This window comes from Grampus griseus (assembly GCF_964374135.1).
Source record: "Grampus griseus genome assembly, chromosome: 12".
Taxonomy (NCBI): Eukaryota; Metazoa; Chordata; class Mammalia; order Artiodactyla; family Delphinidae; genus Grampus; species Grampus griseus.
The window spans coordinates 3,197,081-3,224,740 of record NC_139006.1 but is presented as its reverse complement, the minus strand read 5'-3'; the positions used below and the strand labels follow the sequence as shown (position 1 = coordinate 3,224,740).

The 27,660-nt window shown below is 49.4% G+C and overlaps 1 protein-coding gene across 1 annotated transcript; it reads right to left on the bottom strand.

The window, feature by feature from the left end:
* SLC15A4 (solute carrier family 15 member 4) lies at nt 1-27,660 on the bottom strand (the record flags this gene model as incomplete). The annotated part of the gene is made up of 8 exons (XM_082667178.1): nt 1-1,042; nt 5,384-5,542; nt 6,628-6,783; nt 16,144-16,312; nt 17,018-17,095; nt 17,526-17,694; nt 20,093-20,388; nt 27,136-27,660. The coding sequence occupies 8 exons, from the start codon at nt 27,658-27,660 to the stop codon at nt 894-896; spliced, it is 1,701 nt and encodes a 566-aa protein (XP_082523304.1). The 3' UTR covers nt 1-893.

Genomic DNA, 27,660 nt, shown 5'->3' with positions numbered 1-27,660 from the left:
TACAGCAACAAATAGATAACGGTTTATTAGACAAAATGCGAACCCCCATGTCACGGAGAACAGTGCGACCAGCGTCGGTGACTGTGGACAGCCCCGGCCCGCAACGAGCGCTGCCAACGGCCTCCAATCACAGCGGTGCTGCTCGGAAGAGGGGTTTCCTTCCACCCACCATGGTGGGTCTTCAGTCTCGACGGTACCAGAATGAAATTGTACACAAGGACTGACCAGGCAGGGTTAAAACACGCGTTAGGCTGCTCTGCAGGCTGAGACGGAACACACAGTCTTAAATAGGTTTTAATGAAACATTGCGCTCTTAAGGAAAGAGCAACAAGAGAGCAATGGCGATGGTTTGAGAACTCGGCACTACGTGAAGCAGCAGACAGAACACACTCACCACCGGCCTGTGCCGAGGACCCGCACGTGCGGGATCTGCGGCTCATGAGAGAAACCATCAGCGGGACTTTTCTTTAAAACCTCGCCAGCACTTGACCACACTTTCATTTCTTAACAAACCCTCCCTACCTCAATATAAACACATGTTTATTCATCAGAAGAAGAAAAAGTGAGAGCGTGTTCTGTGGGAAGGAGAGGATGAGATGTGTTTAAAATACCGGGACGCCAACCAGCACGGGTGTCGTCTCCCGAGACTTTGTACCCGCGGCAGCAGGTGTCTGTCAGAGGGGAAACCGGCGGCAGGGCGCCCGGGGGCCTTCGGCAGGGCTCAACCGCAGGAAGGCACTTACCTAGGCCGCGGGTGGAAAAGAGGGAACCAACCCCGGCACCACGCAAGTTTTAGGGAAGTCAGCCGTTTGCTCTGCGAGCCCCCAGAGCACCTTCCCACGGATCCGTCTGTCCATCTGTCCGTCCAACAGACCTGACGGGCTGCAGGAGCATCAGGTCCTCCTGCTGGCGGGCGTGCCGTTTGCTCTCGGCCGCTGCAGGTCGTATTTCACGGAAACAATAAGGAAGAGCAGGAGGGTAGCGCCTTGAATAGCGGCCAGAAGAAAAAAGTAATAGTTCAAATAGCAGCCGTTGATGTTGCCTAGAGACAAGGAAAGAGAGCAGCACGGAAGCCGCACTTAGAGAGAGTTTAAAAGGTTTTACTTATTTAACTTGGTTCCTACGAAGGTCAGGGCGACTTTTAACTGTGGTCATTAAAAAAGAAAAACAAGGAAGAGAGAAAAGAATCCTACCCCTAATTCAAAATACACAAGTGCTTTGTTTCCAAAGCCACTGTGAGTCAGCTGCGTCTCAACACGGGCTCCGGGCTGGGGCCTCCTGCCCCCACACGATGAGGGGCCCCCACTGTCTCCACGTCAGATCCTGCGGCGGACGGCCCTCCTCGCCTGGGTCTACAGTCTGCACACGCGCCAAGACCGCGCGTCGGGCCAGGACGCAGCCTGGATGGCACGTCAGGTGTGAGTGCCGGACTCCCATGTCGTCACCTGACATCAAACGAAGTACCGTCACAGGCCGGGACAGACGGCTGAACACACACTCCCCGCGCTAGGGGAAGGCACAAGCTTGCTTTTCACGTTTCTCCTTAAAAAGTTCAGGCTGCAGGCTGATACACAGGCGCCCACTTTAACCCTAAGAGCTGACACACTGAATGGCTGACTCTGGCCCGAGCACCACGCAAGGCGTCCTACGTGCGAGGCTCCGTTCAGTGCCCGATCAATGCCGAGGCGGCGGAGGTTAAGGGCATGGACCGCGGAGCTCCACCAAGGAGGCTCAAATGCCAGCGTCTTGGTCTCTGGGCCCAGGTTCCCTGCCTGTCAAATGTGGAGACAGCACCCGGGCCACGCGGCCGCCTCCTCTTCACGGGGCCCCGTTAGGAGCCCCAGTCCACACGTAGGTCCGGGGCCACCAGGGCTGTAAAGCTGCCATCTGTCCCCTGAGCAGCGGCCACGCGGCGTGGAGACGCAGGGCTGTGTGGAGGGGACACTGGGGCCGCACATAGCACGCCACCCCGGCTCCCAACAAAGACGGCGTCACCGCAACCCTGGACGGTCTACCGCTGACGCCGCTGGTCACCCACTGGAAAGGGCCGGGCACACTGCCGAACAGAGGGGCAGACGGGGCGGCGCATCAGCAGCGTCTCTGGAGGACGCTGGCATCTTAGGAAACAGGCTGCTGTGCTCTCTGACCGGCTTCAAAAGCATCTCCCATTGGCTTATTTAAAACGCCAGACTCCTTTCCTCTGAAGGTCTCGGTCAAGCTGGGTTATTCTGCAACTTCCTTTTTCTATCTGAACATATACTCATTAAAATCGGACGTTTAACACTGCTTTTATTTAACAGAACTAATGAACAGATATAATGCACGTTTGTATAATAAGCACTCACACGTTTTTAAAGAATTCTCACTCCTTCAGGCTGTAGAAGACAGTGATTTCCTATGTTTGCTGCTCTGGGGAGAGATCCAGCACCACCTAGCATTTCTACCAGACCGTGTTATCTACTCAACAGTGGTCAGAGCTGCAAACAGTGGTTTGGTCCTGTTGCGGGCGGGCTCCACCCTGGACACAGCGATCCCGCCCCCTGGACCCTGGTTTGCAGACGCCAGCGCGGCAGTGCTGCTTGCTGCCGCCTCAGCGCGGCTGTCGTCGAAACACCACTCACGCCGTTTGCAGTGCCAGCTCTGAAACATCAATCTCCCCAAACTAAAAGTCATTTACAACTTCCAAAGCTCAAAGCCGGCAGGCCGAGCAAACTGTGCGCCGTGTCTTCCCTGCCAGGGCCCGTCGCAGCCTGGCGTTAGGAAGGGTTTGCAGAACTGGGCCCACCACCTAAAAGTGATCACCCTGTACTTTCTTGGGCCTCTTCACAGACAGAAGGTAATCGCATGTAAACACGGTAAACTCTGGGTGCTTCCTATTTGATAAGACTGACTCCTGGGCCCCAATAAACAAGCTTCATGTGTCCCCCAAACATATGCACAAGAACATTCCCAGCTGCTTTATTTGCGACAGCCTCAAACTGGAGACACCACGAACACCCACACGCAGCAGAACAGATAAATGAATTCTGACTTATTCGTACGACGGATACTCCGCAGCAATAACAAAGAACCGATCACTGGGATGACTCTGAGAACGCAGTGCTGAGTGAAAGGCCACGGCCACGGACGAGAGAGGCCACAGGACTCAGCAGGGCCGACCTCAGAACAGAGTTCATCTTGCCGGGGGCCGGGGGCTGGGGGCTTAAGTCAGAAAGGACAGAAGGAACCCTTCCACGTCCTGCATTTTGATCTGGACGAAATGCACACCAGGCTGTGCACTTAAGACCAGTGCCCTTCACAGTACGGACGTGATTCCCAGTCTAAATAATAATAATAACGAGGACAAGCAGGCCTGGGGCAGGACAGGGAGAGAAGAAAACAACGAGGGGAGAATCTGGGGACTCTTCCTTCAGACGTGGTCCTGGAACTTGACAGCAAGTTACCCACGTGTCAGTCAGGAAACGCTAAGCCAGCCCCACTGCCGCCGGAGCCCTAATGCAGGCAGGACCTGCCGAAAGGCAGAGCCGGGGAGAGCCCAGGACACAGAGAAGCCGTGAAATCTGGGATCACACCTGCTGCTCCTCCTACAGAAACAAGGATGTGGGGGCGGCGAGGAGGAGGTGTCACCTGTCCCATTCTCTCTCCAAACCACCGCCCGTGACAGCCACCTGCCCCTAACCACGCGGGAGCCGACCTGCCACGTCCTCTCACCTCACTGGACGTGGGGCTCCGGGCAGAGGAACTGGAGGGAAAACAAGGAGAGGCCACCCTGCACTCCTGGACAGGGCAGCCGATCCAGGACACACGACAAGGTACTTCTCTTTCGTGAAAATAACACAACGAACAGAATCCAGGTCCAACATCTGTCCACGTGTGCCACGTGCATCAATACCGGACATAAACCTCACAATGAAAAGTTTTAAAATTACCTGTCAGAAGTAAAGGATGAGTGACAGGTAAACTACCAGTTATTAAATTAGTAACGGCTGTGGGGGGAGGGGGTGGATTAAATCACTGGAAAGCAATGGGAATGCCAGAAACCAATCGATCCTTTAAGATACACATGAAAGTAAAAAAACAGAATCTATATCTCAAGAACTACCGAGGTGTGGTCCCGATAACAAGTCTTTCTTTGAAGGAGGTCTGTCACACGTACAAAACAGATTACGTGACACCAAGAGCGCAGGAGAACTCCCAGAACCCTGTGTAACTGGACTTACCCTCCGAGGGGCAGGAGTAATGAGCACAGCCCCCCTCAGCACAGCCAGGAGGGCCTGCCGCGCACACCACTGGCTCTCACAGCCGGACCAGCTGGACACATCACCCGTGGTGCCCGGGGGCAGCAGGGGCCCCGGTTTCTGGAAGCTGCATCAGGGGTCTCTGGGCCGAAACGCCCCCCTCAAGACGGGAATTTTAACTGAATCATGGGAGGGCTTTTGGAATTCTGCAATTTCTGGAGAACAGTCTCTAAGCTTTCACCAGATTTTCAAGGGGATTTAGAACCTAGAAGTGGCTCAGTACCCAGGGGGTACTGAGCACAGAGAAGCCACAAAATCTGGGATCACACCTGCTGCTCCTTCTACAGGGGACGGCAAACGCCACACGCCTATACAAGGAAAAGCAATATGGTGGTTTTTACTGGTACAACATACGAAGAAGCAGCACACCTGCACCTCCTGGGTCTGCTTAAAGGCTACATCGATATGGAAACAGCAAAGCTTTCATCTCTTGGGAGTGATTCTGCGCAAGCTGCCACCTACTGGCATTAGCTGTAAAACCCCATTAGGAGTGATAATGAGTCATACTTGTTTTTAACAAGGCAACTTATTATCTCTCTCTTTTTTTTTTAACAGCAGGAAATTAAAAGGTACCGTCAGGAAAAGAAAAAAAATACGAAAATAAGATACTGGGTTGGCCAGAAAGTTCGTTAGGTCAGTGAATATGTTGTTCAATAAAGTTCTTCATGAAAATGAAAAACGTGGCTTTACTTAAAACCGAACAAACTTTCTGGCCAACCTGATAAATGAAAGGAAATTTGTGATACAGATTTTATTTGCCTCATAATAAAATAAAACTAGTGCTGGACCTGAAGGTGGGAGGGTCAGTCTACTCATCACAGACGCTCCGAGAAAACAGCAGCCACAGAGCTACTGCTGGAGGCGACCTGGGGCAGGAGAGGCCCACCCGTCCCCAGGAGACCATCAGGGACGTGGGTAAACGAGGGCAGGCGGGTGGTCTGACGGGGCGCAGGGAGCAGGCCGGGGGCTCCCGGGGCAGCCCAGCAACGCCGACCGCGTCTGGTCCCGGGCGCCCCATGCGGCCCGAGGACTGGGGCGCTGGTCACTGCCGACGACGGGAAGGGGGGCCGCGAGGGGGGCCTTACCGAAGTCCGTGTGGCTGCTCATCCACCCGATGGCCTTGAGGGACACCAGTGCCAACAGTCCTGAGCCCACGAAGGACCCGACGCCAGAGAAGAAGAAAAACAAGCCCATGATGGCACTCTGCATGGACTTGGGGGCGGCCGAGTACGCGAATTCCAGGCCTGGGGAAGAAAAGGAGGGCATTTCAGGAGAGGAGCAGGGCGCCCGCGCCCGCGCCGCTGCCCTCGGACACCCGGGCTCTGGGGCGCGGCTCTGAGACAGCACCCAGGCTGGTTGCTCACCTCCTGCTGTCACAGCCCCTAGAAACTCCGCGAGGTGGCCAGTCACCTCCCGCCTTCACACTTGAAGGCAGCATTTGACTTGTCAGCTCTTGGAATTTCTCGTTCCTCATGGAAAGAAAGTTTGAAGAAGCAAAATTTGCCTACATTCTTAACTAACGGGAGTTTGCAAACAAAGTACTTACACTAAAATGGGGAAATCTACTCAGGATTTCTATCTGAAAGGCAAGGTCTTTTAGAACAGTTTCAGCAGGTGCATCTATAAACCGAATCACCACTGTAATAAGCAGACATGGAGATCTGCACTGTGCTCTAAAGGAAGGGCCACCCCGTGCGACTCGTTCCCTCCACAAGTTCATTAGCCAGTCCGCGTGAGCGCTGTAGGAGGCAGGAGAGGTGAAAAGTGCCGGCCTCCCAGCCCCACCGCTCTGGGCATCACTCATTTTCTCCTTCCCTCGCTCCCAGCAGCTGGGAACAGGCCTGCACGGAATTTACTTGTCCACATGCCACCACATGATCTCACCAATAGGGAAGAGAGGCCTGTGAGAACAGGTTTTAAAAATTAGGTTTGCTTCCTTATAAATCTGAATGGAGACGCTGAGGGCCAGGCAGTGAGGGACGCCCGAGGCCCGGCCGTGGCGGCGGGACTGCAGGGCGCGGTTATTAGCAACTGCCGGGTAGCCCTGACGGGGGTCTTCCTTCTTCTCTCCTCTGTCCTGTTGACCCTCTACGGTACATGAACTTCATGTTGAGGTTCTGGGGATCCTTTTACACCAAGAAAGGAGAGCCTCAGCTGTAGCACTGCTCTTTCCTCACCAATTCACTTTCCGCACCACAACTGCCCACCAGCACCCACCAAGCACTGTGCTGTTTCTGTCTCGACGCGGCCTAACAAAGAAGGAACAGCACGGGCTTTATCGTGCTGAGACAGGACTGGACGCGGACGCCCCGACGGGAAGGAACCTCACCTGCGATGCTCGCAAATATTTCACTGACGCCAATCAGCACGTACTGAGGGACCTGCCACCAGATTGGCAAATCCGCAGCATAGTAAACGACATTTCCAATGGTCTGGTTAATGGTCTTCTCCTTCACGAGGTCCAGCCGTTTGCTTTCCAAAATCCCTACAATTCATAAGTAGGTTATGAGCATTTGTTCATTAACATTTGCAATTAAACTAAAAAACTAGATGCTTGGTACAAGATGTCTGTTGATGATTCTGAGAAATACATGAAAGAATAATGCCCGATAACATAGCTTCCCCCAGAACCCCCCGACCTCAGGAATCTCCCTACTTTCAGCTTCCGAGGTAGGTTACTAAGAAACAGAGGTCATATAACCCACACTTCATGGGGGCCCCTGCAGTGCCCTATAAAACCAGTGTTCAACATGGTTAACGCAATCCTCAAATCTCTGGACTGCTCGCCTAAACACCTTCTATTTCTCTTAAAAGGGGGAGCAGGGGAGAGCTAAACAGTCCTGCAACAAAAAGGTTAATCGTGCTATTTACTTATCAGAAGGTAATGAATTTGGAGATGTTTTTCCCCCTCAAGGGAACAGATTTAAGCTGATTCACTGATCGTCATCACTATTACAACTACCACAACTACTACTAATGCCAGTTTCCTTGTGCAGACGGGCTTAACCTTATCAGCAAAGTACAGTGGTCCCCCCTTCTCTCTGGGGGATACGTTCAAAACCCCCAGGGGATGCCTGAAGCCCAGGACAGTTCCACATCCTACATATACTATGTTTTTTCCTGCACACACATACCTCTGATAAAGTTTAATCTATAAATCAGGCACAGTAAGAGATTGACAAGAGTAACTAATAATAAAATAGAACAATTATAACAATACACTGTAATAAAAGTTACGTGAAGGTGGTCTTCCCCTCTCTCTAAATCTCATTGTACTGTAGGTATTTTCGGACCACCGTTGACCGTGAGGTCACTGAAACCACGGAAAGCAAACCCAGGGATAAGCGGGACGACTGTAACCCGGACTCTTCGAACCACCCTCTGCCCTCAGCAGCACCAAGACCTCACTGGGTCATCGGTCATCTGTCTCGTGGGGCAGAAAGACATGGGAAGATAAGCAAGACAGAAACAGCTACTCTCCACAAAACAAAACATAAGCAGGTCAAAATAAAGCTTGAAACAACGTGTGGGACCGACTTCTCAAGGTAAAGGTGTCGCTAGGTTGTGTTTTTAAAGGGTTCTCACTGCAGATGAAATAATGGGCCATAATATCTAATGTATATGTAAAAGCACATATTTAAAACCGTATGAGGAAGGACAGGAGTCTGCGTAGAGGACAACGGAATATATTAAAAATATTCCTTTCAAAACCTGAGCATGAGAAAAGACCAGGGTATGACTGACTGGATGAAAGACAAACTCTGTAATCTGCAGCCCACAACATACCTCAAATGAAATGTGCAAACAAAGAGAAAACACATCAAAGGGCCAAGGGAAAGAGAGACCTCCCAGAGGTGAGTCGACCTTCACACCCGTCCTGCGACTGAGAAACACAGAGCGGGCCCAGGCATGCAGAGCGGTCACTGCAGAGCGCCTGCTGCTCTGGAACGGGGCGCGTGCAGCTCAGCCCAGCGGTTATCAGGACGCTGGTGATGGCACTGAGGGCCCTGTCCACAGCGACAGCTCTGCTCCCTGGCAGGGCAGCGGGCAGCACCAAGGGGGCCGTGGCGTCAGCCTGGTTGGAGCACCTTCAACGCACAGGATAAAGCACTATGGGCTTCCTCTGCGTGGGCCGAGCTCCAGCCAGCCCGGGGCCACTGCCCTGAGACCGGAAGATCACTGCGCTGTGCTGGCCACCAACCCTCTAGCTGGAAGGGCTCCGTCCAATCCAAGAGCAGAGGGGGAAGCACCCACTCAGCCTGTTTTAAGGGAATAAATATTGAAGCTGGAGAAGACTCTTGTCCTCCACAGGAAAGGCAAGAGAGGCTTAAGACAGTGCGTGTGTGTCTGTGTGTGTGCGTGGCTGCCTGTGTGTGCATGCGTTTGTGTGTGTCGGTGTGTGTGCGTGTCTGTGCGTGTGCACGCGTGTGCGTGTGCCTGTGTCTCTGTGTGTGCGCGTCTCTGTGTGTGCACGTGTGCGTGTGTGCATGCGTGTCTGCCTGTGTGTGCGCGTGCGTGTGTGTGTGCATGTGTGTGTGTGTGTGCATGTGCGCGTGTGCGAGATGGGGCAGTACTGGTGGGGACGATACACAGATTTAGTACTTCTGCAAGGCCTGGCAGAGAACGGAAGTAAACTGTCGGACGGGATCTGTTCTGCGCTCTTATTAGTTAGGAAAGCACGACTCCGTGAGGACTGGGGGTGAACAGGTAACGGAAACGAAGGGGCGCTGGCAAGGGGGACACAAATAACGAGGGTTGAGCCCCAAGAGACAAGAATGTGAGAAATCACTGAAGCTCCTCTCTGGTGGGACGGATGGCCGGACAGCGCAGAGAACAGAGGCCGAGGGTGAGGGCGAGCCCTCCAGACGACGCAGGGGCTGCGCAGCCCGCAGAGCTCCTGACGGACGGGCCCAGGAGCACCGGCACAGACCAACGTAAGGGCCGATGCTGGGAGAGCGCCACAGCCATCGACGGGCCAAACTCTTCAGTTAAAGACACGGACTCACATCACGTCAAAACGAAAGAAAATCCAACGCTGCCGGCGAGGCAAGAACTAAAGCGTAAAGTGGCAAAGGTCTGAGTGAGGGAGAGGACGAGCAGAGTCACCGAGAAGGGAGGCGTGCCAACCACAGCGCACGGGCACCAAGAGAACACGCTGAAGGTCAGGTGCACGGCCCCGCGCCCGCAGCAAGCCCGGGAGAAGCAAGCCGGAGCCAGCAGCTGGGCAGAGACAGGGGCGCCGGCCTCAGCGACCGTCGGGGTGTGAGCTGGGCTTCCGCCGGGCCTTAGGGTCCCCGTGTGCGCCTCCCGCCACAGCGCTACTGCCCGAGGATGGCGCGTGCCCTCCCCAGGGACGACACAAGCCACAGACCTTCGTGAGTGAAACGTCGTCATCTGCTAGGAACGCAGCGAGGTTCTGAGACCCAGGAACCCTCTCGGTCCTCACCAGAGCGAGCAGATGGAAAGATGAGGCTTTGCCGGGCAACTGGTTGCATCGGAGGCCCAAGGGCAGACCCAGGTCCCGAACTTTACGGACACTTTAACACCTGTGCCCTCGCGGGGCTCCGTTCTAATGGGCCCCGCCCAGACCACAGCATCCCTGGACACAGGCCATCGCCGTGATCCCAGGCCCCTGGCAGCACTGGACTTCAGGGCTCTTGCTACAAGGGATCTGACCCACTCAGCTGACGGTAGGACAACCTGCGAGCCATCCTATGCGGCACCCCACGAACGTTTTTAGAAAGTAACACTGGCCAAAACGGAAGCCTTGAAGTCCATGGTACAGAATTATAAAGCCAGGAACTTCCCCAACTCCTCAATTAAAGCTTTTTCATTAACAAATGGATAAACAAAAGCATCAATATTATGAAATGAAAAAAACTTCTGTAAAATTACTCTTGGATCAAAAAGAAAATAAAAAACATAGTTTCAACATTTGTAGGGAGAAAAAACACACTACAACAAATCAAAGTGCAAGAGACCTTGGTAAAGCAACAGTAACAGGCCAATTCATGCCATTATGTGGTTTTTACTGTTAAGAAAGAACAAAAACACGTGAAGAATTTAACTCAAGAAATGAGAAGAAAAACCCCACAAAACAAACCAAAGGTAATAGAAATTAATGTCTTAAATTCTCTGCTTAGAAAACATAAAAACAATCAAATGATAAATTCAAGACAGACGTCTAAGGAAAAATTATAAAATACAGTCTTGGCAAGCCTAATAAAAAAAGAGCACATAAAAAAGGGAAACTAGAAATGAGGAAGGAAACACATCAGATTTATTTAAAACACTATTTTTATCTCCACTCTAACAATTTTTCTAAAACTCAATAAATGATTTACTAGGGACATTAAAAAAATAAAAAGCTTAAGTGATTCAAGAAAAAACAAGATCTGTACAAAACTGAGAAAAAGGTGGAAAAGTTACATTTCCTTTCAGAGAGGATGTACTCATATGATTTTCTAGGCAAAGACTTGGAACTTCCTGGGAGCAGACAGATAATTCTCATCCTGTTAAAATACTCCCTGCCTTCAGAAATAGGGAGTTTGGACTTCCCTGGTGGCACAGTGGTTAAGAATCTGCCTGCCAATGCAGGGGACACAGGTTCGAGCCCTGGTCCGGGAAGATCCCACAGGCCACGGAACAACTAAGCCCGTGCACCACAACTACTGAGTCTACGCTGTAGAGCCCATGAGCCACAACTACTGAGCCCACATGCCACAACTACTGAGCCTGTGCTCTAGAGCCTGTGAGCCACAACTACTGAAGCCCATGCGCCTAGAGTCCGTGTTCCACTACAAGAGAAGCCACTGCAATGAGAAGCCCGCGCACCGCAATGAAGAGTAGCCCCCACTCATCGCAACTACAGAAAGCCCACGCGCAGCAACAAAGACCCAGCACAGTCAAAAATAAATAAATTTATTTTTTTAAAAAAGAAAAGAAATAGGGAGTTTACCAACACCTTTTATGAAGCTCTATAACCCTGACACCAAACCAGACTGATATTGGTTAGAAAGAGACGCACAGTCGCTCAATAAAAGCAGATTATTGAGCAGACTGGAATTAGCAGATTCCAATCAGACCTTTTAACAAACAGGGTGTATTTTAGAAATTCAGGAACAGTTAAATACCAGATGTTAAAATAAATAAAAACCATGAGCAGCCAAAGGCAGGGAGGGGGTGGAGTAAGGAGGGCATGCAATCCTCCTGAAAACCAAACTAAGATATTTGAGAGAAACTCAACATTCACTTCTGCCAAAAAATACAAACTTGAAATAAAGCTTAGATATGTAACATCGTCAGGAATACGTATGCAAACTCAGAGGTGAGAGTGAACCTTCCACAGTGAGGGGCTGAAGGTGCGCTCGTTGAAGTCAGGGATTAAGGGGGGCGTCCGTCACCAGCAGCAGCCTTGGAGAAAGCCGGGCCACCCTGCCAAACAAGAGACACAGGGAGGCGCAGCAGGAAGGCAGGAAAACGGGACTCCCCGACGGCCCGGGGTTAGAACTCAGCGCTCTCACTGCCCAGGCCCGGGCTCAGTCCCTGGTCGGGGAACTAAGGTCCCACAAGCCGGGCAGTGTGGCCTGAATAAACAATAAATACCTTCTTTTTATAAAGAAGGCAGGAAAAGAAACTATGTTAATTTCAAGACAAGCAACCATCTGAAAATAATTCACTGAAACTCAGAATTTTAAAAAATCTCCTAGGTGAGAAACCAAAATACATAAAAGCAGTTAGGAATAAACCTAACATAAAATGTACAGGACCTAAATGAAGAATCACATAAGACTTCACAAGATGTCACAAACAAAATTAAAGGGAAAGTGAAAAAAATGGGAAAAATATTCGTAAAATGAGATAAAATTCTGAGTAGTGACAATCTACACTCTATTACAAGAAAAACCCACAAGAAAACTGGTCACAACACACCAACCGTACACAGAAGAGAATGTCTGACACATTTTGGGAAAAAGTCTTAAGATCACTCCTAGTACACATTAAAGATACAGAATGCTGTAACCCTTCAGATAAGAGAAGATTAACAGGACACAATAATCAGTGTGACAAGGGCACGGCGAGATCAGACTCGCATCGGCACGCTGCTCTGGCCCTTTCACACGAGATGAGCACACATGTGCGGACGTGTCAGGGTGTGCACACAGCACTGCTTCAAGTAGGACAGACTGGAATCAACCCTCATGTTTAATAAGAAGACTGGTTTTAAAAACTGATAGTACAGCCCAAAATGGAATATTACGTCGTTGTCAAAAACTATAATTTAAATTTGTAATTGACTTGGAAAAATGGTATTATATATAGTATATAAAAATAGCTTATAAACTGTGAATAGTTTGTTCCATTTCTGTTGTTTTAAAAAGAACAATTTAGCTGTAATAAAATATTCTAGGAAGATATAAACACAGGTGTAGGCGTCATCACTGGATGGTGGGATTAGGAGTGAATTTAGGTCACCTCGCACTTCTATCTATGTATTTTTAACTTTTAAGGACCGTGGATTGACTCTGTGATAAGTTTGTTTGTTTGTTTGTTTGTTTTTGCAGTACGCGGGCCTCTCACCGTTGTGGTCTCTCACATTGCGGAGCACAGGCTCCGGACGCACAGGCTCAGCGGCCATGGCTCACGGGCCCAGCCGCTCCGCGGCATGTGGGATCCTCCCTGACCGAGGCACGAACCCGCGTCCCCTGCCTCGGCAGGCGGACTCTCAACCACTGCGCCACCAGGGAAGCCCTGATAACAGTTTTTTAAAAAGTGCTGTAGACCAGTGGCTCTGAACTCTTTCCTAACGAAAGCTATGACCCAAGAAAAAGGCACTCAGATGATTCTGTCTCCATTCCAGGATGCTCTCCGTGCCCTGAAGTCCGGGCACAGACTCCTGCCTAAAAACCGCTGTGGTAATAGGGCATCCACGGCACAGCTGAGTGGAAGAGCAGACCGTGAGGCACACGGATGGGTACCATCAGCCTGGGATGACGGAAGGTAACTCTGTCATGTACACACATCAAACAAGGATGCAGTGATTACACTTCCAGGGATTCGAGAAACAAAGCAATTTCACTGCAGTGATTACCGTACCGTGAAAACTAGAATCCTCGACACCCAACAACAAAGGATTGCACGTGAATGTTTGACACGGAGGAAGGATATTTTAGGTTTGTTTTTTTTTATTAAAGCAGGTGACGAAGTATAAACGCACACACACATCACATCATACATAATTTTTCCCATGCACTTGCAGAACGGTGGTAGAGGATTTCCTTGGAAGCCCCTGGTGGAATTATGAGTGCTTAAATCTGTGTGTATGAGAGAGAGAGAGAGAAGGAAAAGGAGGAGGAAGGGGAAAATGAGGGGAGATGACTCATCTGTATTTGGGGGATCTTTCTACCCCCCAATAGTAACAAGCGTAGCTTTTATTATATTTTTATGGTTTCCTTACACTTAGTATTCCTTATTCAGGCTCAAATCTGCTTACACATCAGTATCTCATTTTCGCAAAAACACAGAAGGTGTGTGTGTATGTATGCAGAGACACACAAACGGGATTAGACGGATACACACCATCCCAGGAATGAGCATCTCTGGGGAAATTACAGTTGACTTTTATTTTCTCCTTTATGTTTCTAAGGTGCCCTTTTCTCCAGTGAGCATCTATGATGTCTGTAAATTAAGAGCACACACAAGTCTTAAGGGGCGAGGAAATCTGACAAATTAACACACCTCTTTTTTTCTCAAGCAGACTAGAAGAAACCCCTTGGACATGCCTGATTCTCATCTAAGAAAATTTAAAGAAAGAATTATTACCGGCAGGGATGGTACTAAATGGAAGATCCTGATTTATCATGGTTGAATGTAGTAAGCTAAAAGGCAAAATAGTCTCTTTTCTATTAAAACTTTGGTTTGCTGTAATGATTTCAGGTCTGTATTCAAAGGTCATTAATGTTCCAATTAAATAATATTCACTGGAGCTGGAAATGAAACGGCACGAAACACCAGTTACTGCTTACATTAAATTTAATAAACTGTGCTTAAGTCCAGTTGCCAGGTGTTTAAACTCTTGAAACCAGTGGCCATTAAGCTCCTTCCCAACTTCCGGCCACTCAGCAAAGAGCGCCTCTTTAGGACACCAGCCTCAGCGGTGTTGTCCGCGTGTAAGCGATCAATTCAGATGCTGAAGTTCAGAGCGGCCGTGGTCACACAGTGCAGAGCACCTGCCTCTCTGCAGGTGCCCGTGGCCACCTGACGACAGCCCGACCTGCTGAGCAGGAAGTGAACTGCCGGCACGGCCCGCACTTTTAAGACAGCACTGCCTGCCCCGCTGGACAACAGTCACCTGTCTGCTGTCGTTTCCCACGTAAACAGGCAAAGAAACCACCGGGAAGCCCCTGGGGTTCTCAGGGCAGCCCGGAGAAGCTATTCAGCCATAAATGAAACTGGAAGACAAGACGGTATTAGAGGAACCAAAGCCGAAGTCTGCTAGAAAATGCCTGGGGAACCAGCAGCCTCGCCTTTCCCACAGGGAGAGGACAAGGCCTCCTTTCCAAGGGGTGTGAATGGCTGGTCGTGGCACAGAGAGGGGGCTCCCCAGCCCAGGAAGAAGCCGGGCCCACGGCAGGCACTCAGGGCACCACCCCAGCACAGCGGCTCTGCCCATCACCGATTCTGCGGCACGAGACCTGCAATCAGAGCCCCGCTGTAATCCAGCTCTCGTCTGCTCTGGCTTACCTCCCCATGTGCACAGGACTGGAAGAGAAACGAATCACACAGCAAGCACACAGCAAAAGCTTCATTCAGACACGCCCTCCCTTTAATTACCTATTTGATTAAGAAAAAACATAACTGTCTCCTAAGATGTCCCAGTGTCTGGAATATAGAATTCTTAAGCCTAGGGACTCATTTCTTTAAATCTATTGAGTACTATATCAATAGACAGTACTACATTTAGTGCTGTGTTCACCCTGGCGAGAGTGGATGGAGGCTGCTGTGAAGCACTGTCGGAGAATATTAAACTCCATCTCAGCAGTGCTTAACATTATATTCCTCATAACAGAGATGACATATAGGTGATTCAGGAAAGCAGCTGTTCTTGTCTTGTTATATAGGTAAGCTATTTCACCGTTCAATCGTTTTCAAATATTAATGAAGGAAGAGCTCCAAAGCAAGGTGAGAAAGTCAGCAACAGCTCAGCTTTATCAGCACACGATATTTCAGCTTATACTTCAGAATCTAAGAATTATGCAAACAGAAAGGAGCCCCCAGAAGGTGCTGGAATACTCAGGCATTAGTTCTTAACCTCTTTCTTTTTTTTCTGGGGGATGGAGGCTGGTTACAAACCTGTATTTGATTTAAAAACAAAACAAAACAAAAAAACCTTTCTCTCCAGGAAGATGCACGTAAAATTTTACATAAAAGTGCAAAGGGTTCAGGTATATAAAGCTGATTAATGGACCTGACATTAAGAATCACAGCTCTGAGGATTATTTAACACCTTTATTTATGAAGTTTCATCTACACGGCAGTTAACAGTTGTCTAAAATCTAAATCACTAGGAGACAACAAGCCTCCTTTGATTCAACCCAAAAGTCTCTTTCCAGAGCATTTCACTGGTTATAGTTCTAAAAAACCAAACCAAACCAAAACAAAACCCAGACAAATCCTTAGGAAAAAACCTTAAGCTTCATAAATGAAAAACTAGAAAACGAACACCAGTCAGGGTTAGAATAACCCATATATGTCCTCTTTTGAAGTACACACACTTCCTGAGTGCCACGTGGCGTGTGGCCACATTCCGCATCACCCACAACCGGAACCGGAAACGGCTTCTCACCTGCTGCGAAGGCCGAGCACATCACAAAGAACATGCCCACCGCGATCCTTTTCAAGGACGATGGGAGCAGCCCGTTTCTTCTCAAGATGGGATCCACCAGTTTATCTTTCAAGGGAATTAACAGAAGGATGAGCACAGCATCGAACATGGTTAGCCAGGCTGCCGGAAACTGGAAGCGGGAAACACAGAAGACACCTGCTTATTTTTCTGCAGTGTCAGCAGTCACGCGTCTGACAACTAACATCTAAATGGGAAAAGCTTATTTCAAGAATAGTTCATCAGGGCTTCCCTGGTGGCGCAGTGGTTGAGAGTCCGCCTGCCGATGCAGGGGACACGGGTTCGTGCCCCGGTCCGGGAAGATCCCACATGCCGCAGAGCGGCTGGGCCCGTGAGCCATGGCCGCTGAGCCTGTGCGTCAGGAGCCTGTGCTCCGCAACGGGAGAGGCCACAACAGTGAGAGGCCCGCGTAACGCAAAAAAAAAAAAAAAAAAAAAAAAAAGAAGTTCATTTGTACAAAGTATAACCTCCTAGGAAAATAGTCTGTCTCAAGACACTGGTACTGAGAAAAGGTTTCCACTTCTAAAGGGATTTGCGTTTGTTTTTCTGTGCTTTCTCGGGGGAAAGAAGAGTCAGGTGAAATGTTAACGTCAGGAGTCAACTTAATCTAGCAAAGGACATAACCAATGGGAAACAGTCTCAGAAATAAGCAAACATTCCATTTCAACATTCCATTCAAATTCCATTTCAACATTCAAGGAATGCTTTTAGTTCAAGCTAACTGCTGTCATTACAAAGTATCTACCATTGGTAGAAGGAATCCATTTGTCACGTAAACCCCCAAAGACAATTTTCAGATCATTTCAACTGTTCTCACCGTATGAGGATTGGTTGTAATACTGGAAATTTCTGGAATCTTCAAATGAAGACTTTGTAAAACATACGTCGTCTGCATCTGGGTGTAGAAAGCAGCTGTCATTACATGAGCACGGCTGTCACTCACTCGCAGCGTGCGCCCTCCCCCAGACTACACCGTGCTGAGACTTGCAACACTCAGGTTTGTAAACACGGGTCAATTACTTGGTCACCATAAAAGTTGTCTGGAGATGAACTTTGAAAAAGAAGTAACCATTATCCCAATGAGAAACCATATTAAAAGGTGGGGTCTGGAAAAACAGAAGCATCCCCATTCTTAGCTTCGTTTTAAGGTTTTCAAAACATTTCAATCAGCAAAAAGGAGTCCGTAACTAAAAACAAGATTCCGAGATCCTGAAGACTCGTGACAAAGAAAGCCAGGAACCCCGCGCACTTCAGTGACGGCCAGAACGAGTGCCGGGGGGCATTCACGGGGAGACAGGAAGTGAAACCTGAATGTCACCACTCACTTGAAAATACACTGTCCAGTAAGGTATCAAAGCCAAGAAAACGGGGACAATCTTGACAAGGGCTTTCACATCTTCCACTTTATCTTCCGGGAATGGCCCTCCATGAGACATCTTACATGAATCAAACAGACTGTGTTTAGAAGATTGCTGAAAGACTCCAATGCCTTCACTTTGGGAAATAAAATGAAGGAATTAGTTTTCTTCCACCCCCAGAAATCAATTATTTGGTAACAAATTAAGTTTGGAGGTAGGAAACCCGCTTGCTGTGCTGAATTTGCTCCAACTGCATTCTGCTGCCCACTAATGGTCCCCACCCAGTACAGCTACCTAGATTATTCCTGAACACTGGGACACATGGACACAGCTGGCAGAAGGACTTCCTAGCCAGAGTGAGACTGCAGCCACCATCCTTTGCTTGAGACTAGGAGATATGACAGGATCGCCCCTCACCATCTGAAAGGTGGCTGACCTCACCCCCAGCGTTGTCACCCTGGCCACCAGCCCCACTGTGCTGAGGAAGGTCCGCAGTTTCATCCGAAGCTGATGACAACTACGTCGGCTGCGTGACTGGGTGAGCATCTGGAAAAATTACTGTGCTGGACTGTCTGGATTTTATATTAGGTCATTTATCAAACGTCAAGACTTGACGACCACACCGACTGTTACAAAGCCAAGCTGCTTTACTATTACACCAGTGTGACTGGGAGGGAGGCTCGCAGGGAAGCCACCAGCTCTTCAGTGAAGGAAGAGCCGAGAGGGGGAGGGGCGATGCTTCTGGTGATGATGATAACTTGACGATGTGACCTTCCACAAAAGCATCCTCATCAGTTAGTTACCGTTACCCAGGCTCTTATTAGCTCACTGAGGCCTCACACTGATCCTATGAGAGGGGTCCTTTCCCACCCTTGTAAAGAAGGCTTTACAAGGTCATAAACCTGCCCAAGGTCATACAGCCCTAACCTGTGCGTAAGGAGAGCACAGCTGGAGAATTCTCTAGACCATCAACTTTTCTGCAAGCTGGTCCTTTTCTAATTGTGCCAAGGAAGACTTCAAAAACCAATCTAAAGGGAAAACAGATTCCTAAGTCCAAACTGACTTCGCCATGCCACGTGTGCATTAAAACCCAAGTGTCCACAAAGCAGTGGTGTTCTCCCACAGAACTGTCTACCAGGTACCACCCACACAGACACACCGAAAATTTAACAGTATATTTTGCTAATGGCATTCAATCTGTAGCCTAAACATCTAGGATCTGAAACCCTGCTTCTGCCTAATTAAAATGAGGCCCCGGTAAAGCACTACTGCTTGCTGCTGAGGCAATGAGGCTTCAACTGTTAAAAATTCTTTAGTGTGGTCCCACCAGCTGCAGTTCTGAATTATGAGTCTGAATGCCACACTGACCCACTAGAATTCCAGGGCACTGGGGTGGTTAGCTGTGCCGGAATTCCGCATGGGGACAGCTGAAGCAGCTAGAGACGTTTAGCCAGGAGCAAAGGGGCAGGGCCATAGAGCTGCTCTGGTACAGGAACATCAGACAGCTGTTATGGCTCCAAGGACATAAATTAGACACACGCAGACAAGCCATGAGGGGGCAGACAGACGCGGGGTCGGCCTGCAGAAGGTTCCTGCAGGACGTCAACCTCCGGCTCAGGGACTGAGCGCCCATCTCAACACCGGCCTCGATCAAAATATTCCGAGAGGCTCAACTCCAAAGGGTCCTGGGGACTTTTCTGGGGGGATGGACATACTCTGTATCCTGAATGCACTCTGGTTACATGATGGCATCTGTCACACTTCCCAGAACTGTATAGGCAAAAGGGACGTATTTTACTACAGGTTGTTGTTACATCAAAAAGTAACAACAAAAAAATTCTGAAGTCTCTTTTTGAGCTAAGTTCTGGACTTTGCTTCATTAATCTGCATCTAGGGTGACTGACATTCCGCCACAGTTTGCCCAGGACTCCCCGGGCCCCGGGACTCTGGGCTTTAAGACCTCAGGTCGTGGGCATACGGTGCTAAAACCGGGAAGTCCCCGGCAAAGGGGATGACGGAGTTACCCTACCTGCATCTCAGTTCTGCTCTCCTGCCCTTCTCAAAGAGCGGCTGCAGTGACCCCTGGGGGACGGGCCACGGGGACCCGCACAGCAGCTTCCTGCTTAAGGAGCACAGACAGGCAGCGACCAAGTAAGCGACTGCTTGGTTTCTCATTCAAAGGAATGCATCAAGTGGTACACTGTCTCTTCGATGCCCTTGGCAAGGTTCTGTCTTTTATCACCTTTACACGACTGTGTAGTCGGGAGCCCCCATCTTACACCAGCAGCGGGAGGAAGTCCAACGTGCAGGTCAGAAATGAAAAGCGCGAGCCCAGGAGGGAGGCCGCCGGTCTGTCTTTAAGATGGAGACAAAGTACCTCACACCCGCCTCCTGCAGCTGGCGTGAGACATTGCAACCTCAGCCCCGTGTCCCCCTCCACGGTGAGCACAGGACAGACATAAGCCAGCACTTTATTTATGACGGTTGGTAAGTCACGTGGAAAACTGAGCCTGTGATGAGAATAAAGTGCTCACCCACTAGGACTGCGTTCCCTGATTTGCTTCTGGGGGCAGCACGAATACACCAGGATCCTGAACATGTCAGTGAAGGCGCTGCCATCGGGCGGCTTGGTGATGAAGAAGGTCTGGCCGCAGAGGAAGGCCACGAAAGCCACTCCGATGCAGACAGCGGGGATGGTGTAGCCGGTGACAAAGCTCACGTTCTGCTGAATGTAGGCAATGCCCCCCAGAGAAACGATTGCTCCCAGATTAATGCTCCAATAAAACCAATTAAAAAATCTTCTCGTGGCTTCTGGACCGCGATCTTTAACCTAAAATAACCGGGAGGAAAGAGACTTAAAAACGTGTGATCATCCTCAAGGATGAAAAACATATACGATGTTTTCATATATTATTATATCTTTATATCAATTACTGTTGTCACCACAGCCTTTAAGAGAGGCAGCACATGGGAATTCCCTGGCGGTACAGTGGTTAGAACTCTGCACTGTCGCTGCCCGGGCCCAGGTTCCATCCCTGGTCGGGGAACTAAGATCCCACAAGACACAGCCAAAAAATCCAGAAATGTAGCCAATCAATCAAAATGGTGTTTACAGATACAACCTGACAAAAAAAATGTATCTTTTATGCTTTTAATTACTGCAGATTCTGGGCAGTGTTTCTCTTAACTATACTTAGATCCAACAAATCCTAGAGAATTTCTCCAAGTACCTCCCGTGGACCACCTGCTTTGGAAACGCCTGGCATGCTCCTTAAAAATACAGATTCACAGGACCCACGTTCCAGGACTACCCACTCACCATCTCTGGGGTTGGGGCCCAGGAATCTGCATTTTAAACAACTTTCCAGAGGACTGGAAACAACTTCTACTCACAGCCATATAGCTCCACACCTTGATAAATCTGGAACAAGGGGAAAATTACAGACAAACTAAAACCGCATGCTATTTTTAGACCAGGAAGCCTCTCAATGGAATCAGGAGAAGTTCTGATAAGGACAGAGATCCCTGGAAGGTGCAAAAATCACTGATTTCCTCAACGCAGACAAACACAAGCACCAGGGAACACAAGCGAGTTCTAGGTGTGCACTCTCCACAAGACCTGCCCAGCCGGAGCCCGTCCTGGCAGGGACAGTCCGTGTGGGGTGGGCACCCCGTGACGTCCCTCCGAGGATGGCTTCTCACATCTGCGTGGACACCACGAGAATGTGCTCTGCACCAGCCAGAGTCATTCCTAGCCAGTTCCACCTCATAAAAGGTTTAAACAAACTTTATTAGCTAAAGGCTGACAATGGACCATGTACAAAGACTGTCAGGTGTTGCTGTGTTGGGAACTTCTGTTGTCTCGTCCTTAAGTTACAGGTTGTGAAAAGGCTGGACAATTCCTGGTCCAGTAACAGATCTGAATTCTGATCCACAGAGCAATCTCCTTTCCTAAGTAAGAGAGGAGGTTTTCAATGGGGGCCTAAACAACCAGTTGTGATGCACAGAAACTACCTTTTTAGCAGTCATATTATGCAATATGACACTTTTAACCTCTACTTTTTAAGATCAAAGTACAGGTGTAAATATATAGTCAAAATCGTTTGTTCCTCCAAAAAAAATTTAATCCAAAATGATTAAACATGGATATCGTGATAACAAATAATATGCCTGAAGTAATTATCTGGTAACCCCCGTCTCAAACTGAAAATCTGAGTTTTAAATAAGCCGCAGCAGGAGGAGGAGCTTAAACTTGGCCCCCCGCACGTCAGAAGGGAGCAGAGGTCCTGGACCAAACGCTGGCATGATCACTGAATAAATGATCTGTACGGAGGATGCCTTACATTTCTAAGACAGCTCTCCATGAGAACACAACGCGTTTATTTTTTTTTAATCATTTTTGGCTGCGTCATGCCGCTTACAGGATCTTACTACCCCGACGAGGGATCGAACCCGGGCCCCCGGGCAGTGGAAGTGCGGAGTCCTAACCACTGGAGCGCCAGGGAAGTCCCCACAGTGCGTTTAAATTTCACAAAAATGGACTCAAATATTCATGCTATCCTGGAAACAGACCAGAGGGAAGAAAAAACTGTAAGCAGACACGGTTACAGAGAAAATTTAACTAAAGATATAAAAACAAGTAATTAGGATGGGGGGCAAGCTTAAAAGGGGGCCAGTAAACATAATATCTAAAGTTAATGCAGGGGCTTCCCTGGTGGTGCAGTGGTTGAGAATTTGCCTACCGATGCAGGGGACACGGGTTCGAGCCCTGGTCCGGGAAGATCCCACATGCCACGGAGCAACTAAGCCTGTGTGCCACAATTACTGAGCCTGTGCTCTAGAGCCCATGAGCCACAACTACTGAGCCCGTGCTCTAGAGTCCGCGAGCCACAACTACTGAGCCCACGTGCCACAACTACTAAGTCCGTGCTCTAGAGCCTGCAAGCCACAACTACTGAGCCCGTGCTCTAGAGCCTGCGAGCCACAACTACTGAGCCCATGCTCTAGAGCCTGTGAGCCACAACTACTGAGCCCGTGCTCTAGAGCCTGCGAGCCACAACTAATGATGCCCGTGTGCCTAGAGCCTGCGAGCCACAACTACTGAGCCTGTGCTCTAGAGCCCGCGAGCCACAACTACTGAGCCCACGTGCCACAACTACTAAGCCCGTGCTCTAGAGCCTGCGAGCCACAACTACTGAGCCCACAGGTCACAACTACTGAAGCCCGTGAGCCTGGAGCCCGTGTTCCACAGTGGGAGAGGCCACCGCAGTGAGAGGACCGCGCACCGCAACGAAGAGTAGCCCCCGCTTGCCGCAGCTAGAGAAAGCCCGTGCGCAGCAACGAAGACCCAACACAGCCAAAAATAAATAAATTTTAAAAAAATTAAAAAAAAAAAAGCAGACAATATACGTTTTAACTGAACTATATATCGGCCCTTCCCAGTATCTACAGTGGCACAGCACACATCCTGGTAAACTTGGCAGTCGACTTATTTGAACTTCCAAGTGTAATTCACTAAAATTACTTCAGGAACCTAAGCCTATCACTAGACCCTAAATAACCACATAGCAGTAATTTTCTTACAGGAGCCTGCTGGCTCCTATAAACCGCAAGTCACATGCCTCCATGCCCTGGACTGACACCCGCACTTCATGTGGGTCACATTACGTCACCATCTGTACACCTGCCTCCAGCCCTACCCGACCAAGGGTAAACGGGACCATCATATGACCGGTCAAAAGACACTGCTGCGGTCAACTCAGAGAAGTGCAGCTAAAGGAACAGGATCCTGGGGAGTGAGTCAGACAGTTGGCTGATTTGGAAAAATTCCTTTAAACACATAACAGCGCAACTCTTTTTTTCCCCTCTAGAAAAAATGTATCTTTGCTCTCTTTGTCTGTAAAAAAGAGTTCTTTCAGTTCACTCGTTCAACTACAGGAGCCATCCATTTAGAATGACTGTGACCTTTGAGGAAGGTTAATCCCTCGGGGGAAAAGACGGGGCTGACATGATTTACATCAGCATCACCCCCGGACTCTGGTGTGCATCTTCCTTCAAAAGTCAGCTAAGGCCTCCTTCTCAGGGCTGCACAGCATGACCCCATTCATCTCTCACTCAGAGGGCCTCCTAGAGGCCCTGTATCGCAGACAAAGGCGTCAGTGATAGAGAAGCATAAAGGTACCTTCAAAGTATTACTCAGCCATAAAAAAGAATGAAGTAGTGCCATTTGCAGCAACATGGATGGACCTAGAGATGATCATACAAAGCGAAGTAAGTCAGACAGAGAAAGACAAATACCATATAATATCACTTGTATGTGGAATCTAAAATATGACACAAATGAACTTATTTCCAAAACAGACTCACAGACATAGAAAACAATCTTATGGTTACCAAAGGGGAGAGCTGGGGGAGGGATAAATTGGGAACTTGGGATTAATAGGTAACACACTACTATATATAAAATAACCAACAAGGTCCTACTGTGTAGCACAGGGAACTATATTCAATATCCTGTATAACCTATAAAGAAAGAGAATCTGAAAAAGAATATATAAATGTATAATCCCGCAAGCCGTGCGGCACCTCTGGGGGACGCTTCTCAAATCCCCTTCGAAGACCAGCAAGCACCTGGCACAGAGCAAGCACCTTGGCTGAAGGGTACTAGTATTTTCCTTTTACATGTTTTTTTCACTGAGATACAATTCTCATAATAAAAAAATCACCCTGTTGAAATGTACCACTCAGTGGTTTTCGGTCTATTCACAGATGTGCAACCATCGCCTCTATCCAATTCCACATTTCTTGTCACACCAAAAAGAAACTTCCTCTTACAGTTGCTTCCCTTTCCCCTCTCCTGACTCCTGGCAACCACTAACCTCCTCGTCTTTGTGGACCTGTCTATTCTGGACATCGCATGTAAATGGAATCACATAACATGCCGTGTTTTGTGCCTGGCATCTTTCAGGGGCATGATGTTTTCAAGGTGCATCCACGTTGAAGAAAGTACTTCATCCCTTTTTACTGCTGAAGGATATTTCACTGTACGGAGAGAGCACACGTGCTTTATCCACCCATCAGTTGATGGACATCCCCTTAACTTTTTAGTAAAAAAAATTTTAAACATACAGAAAAGTTGAAAGAATAGTAAAGCATACACTTCTGTAGCCTTCATTTACAGCCTCAGTTCTTTTTCTGTATAGATATGAAGTACTCTTTGGGCTGAACCATTTAAAAATAAGTTACAGCATCATTATTTCACCCTAAAGATTTCATCATGAATCTCCTAAAAATAAGGCCACTCTTCTACATAACACAAACCATTATCACACCTAAGAAAATTAACACCAATGCAACTTTATCTAATATGTGGTCTATAATCAAGTTATCACAATCGTCCCAATAAATGGCTTTTAGAAAAGCTGGGCTCCAATCATGAAGCACACGTTGTGTTTGGCTGTCAAGTCTCTCTGATATCCTTAAATATAGAGTGGCTCTCCTTTGTCCATGGCAGTGTCACGTTAGAGAAGATGAGGTCAGTTCTCTTGAAGAAGAGCACGTTTCTTTTTAAGGTCCACATCTAATTACACATCAAAAGAGCGCAAATTCTGTCGTGCCTTCTAGAGAACCTCTACAGAACCACTCATTCTTTTCAGGAATATTAATCCCTCGTCTATTATCTACTGGAGAGCAGGAATTTTTAAGTCAGACTTTCCGGGTTTAAACCCAGCTCCTCCACTCACGTGCTGTGGACCTGGGTAGGTCAAACCGCCCAAGCCTCCGTTTACTGTAAAACAGGGACAATTCGGGATATAAATTGTTGCAAGGTGTTAGATAAGATGGCATAGGAAGAGCGCTCGGTACAGTACGGGGCACAACCTAAACACTCAGGGCGCACTTTAGTCCTGTGGCCTGGTCTTTAAAGATGGGTAATCCCAGTCCTGTGCCTTCGCGGTTGGGCTGTGAGCTGCCGGCACCCCAAAGACCAAAGCCGTCACAGAATGCCCATCTCAGTTAAAGGACACATTAAGAAATCAGACCTGCACCTAAACCCTGGCTTGACCACTCACTACCTATAGGACAACAAAAGAAATAAATCTTTTTGCACCTCCATTTTCTCATTTAAAACATGGGTATGAGATTCACATGAGATTCAAATGAGTTCACGTATGGAAACCACATTCCACGGTGCAGAGAAGGAAGTGAAGAATTCAGGACATTAGGCAACTAGTATTTCCAACATCATTATAAGGCGTCGCCTTTCACAGGGGTGATTAAAGTTCAGATGCAGAGGCCAGGCTCTTGCACCCTGGCTCAGTCACGTACTAGCTCTGTATCACTGGGCAAATGATTTAACCTCTCAAGCCCCAGTTTCCTCATCTGTAAAATGGGCACAGTAACAGCAGAGGAGTCCTATGAACTCTGACAAAGTACTCGGCACGCGGCCTGATGCACAGTAAGCCCTCCGTAAATGTTCGCAATCACATGGCTACTTAGCGCAAAAACCCAGGAGTTATCTTCCCTGTTGCTTGCATAAGATCCACTAGCAACCCCGGCCCCTCTACCTCCATAACTTATCCTGAATCGACCACTTCACTCCGTGTCCACTGCCCCCGTCCTAGTCCAAACCTCTCCTCTCTCACCTGGCCAGTGAAACAGACTCCTACCTGATCTGTCTGCTGTCAGCACTTCCCATACAACCTAGTCTCTATACCCGACATCCGCAAACTGTTTCTGTGAAGGGGCAGGGTGTAAATAGTTTAAGTTTTAAGTGACGTTCAGTCTGTCACAACTACTTGATGCTGCTACCGTACTGTGAAAGCGGCCACAGCATATGTGACCAGGAAGGTGCAGGGCTGTGTTCCAATAAAGCTTTATTTGTGGAAGCTGAAATTTGAGTTTCCTATCATTTTCATTTGCCACAAAAATATTCTTTTTACTTTTTTCCTATCGTTCAAAAAACTAAGTACCAGTCTTATTCTTAGCTTGTGGGCCCTCCAAAAACAGGAAGTAGACCAGATTTGGCTGGCAAGCCACAGCTGCCAGGCCCACGCCCTACAGAGACTGAATTTTTTAGAAACATAAATCAGATCACATTACCCCTGCTCAAACCCCCAAAAAGGCTCCCTACTGTATTCAAAACAGACCTCAAACTCTTTACAAAGCTTCACATCACGAAGCACCTGCCTGCCACCCCTGTTCCCACTTCTTCTTTTGTTTGAAACATACTTGTCGCATAACCTGCCAGAAGTTTAAGGCGTACAGTACGTACAGACTTGGTACGCTGATGTGTTCTGTACTGCAACACGACTGCCACGGTAGCTGCAACATCCCTCTCTTCTGGCCCCAGGGCCTTTGCACTTGCAGAGGCCCAGTCCAGAAACCGCTCTGCTCTCCCCCAGGTCTCAACTCCTAAAGCCCCCCCCCAACTCCTAAAGGCCCCCTCCTAAAGGAAGGAGGCCCCTCGGTCTGCAGCCCCCGCGCGCCAGCGCCCACCCTGCGCGGTCCCCCACGGTACTTGGGTTTCCTGGTCCGCGGGCGACCCCGCCCCCTCGCCCCGCACCTGCGCGGCCCTCACCTGGTCGGCGCCGAAGGGCGTGATGTTGGCCTTGACGGCGCCCACGCCCAGGCCCACGAGCGCGAGCGCTGACAGCGCGGCGGGCGCGCAGTAGCGGTCAGGCGCGTCGGCACACGGCTGCGCCGAGCAGTTGCGGAGGCGCGTGGGGCGGGGGGCCCCGCAGAGCGCCGTGCGAGTGGCAGGCGCGGCCAGCAGCGGGAAGGCCAGCATGCCGAGTAAGTAGAGCGCCAGGCTGAGCAGGATGGCGCGCGCCCGGCCGAGTCGCGCGTCGGCGAGCCAGCCCCCGAACGGCGACACCAGGTAGGTGAGGCCCATGAAGAGCAGCAGCGCCTGGCTGGCCTGCGCGCCCTCCCAGCCGAACGCCGTGCCGTTGAGGAACAGCACCAGGTTGGCCGTGACGCCGTAGAAGGCGGCGCGCTCCAGCAGCTCCGTCAGCAGCACGGCCGCGCACGCCGCGCGCCGGCCCTCGAACGCCGCCCGCCGCGCGCCCAGCAGCGGCGTCCGCTCGTCGCCTGCGCCCGCCAT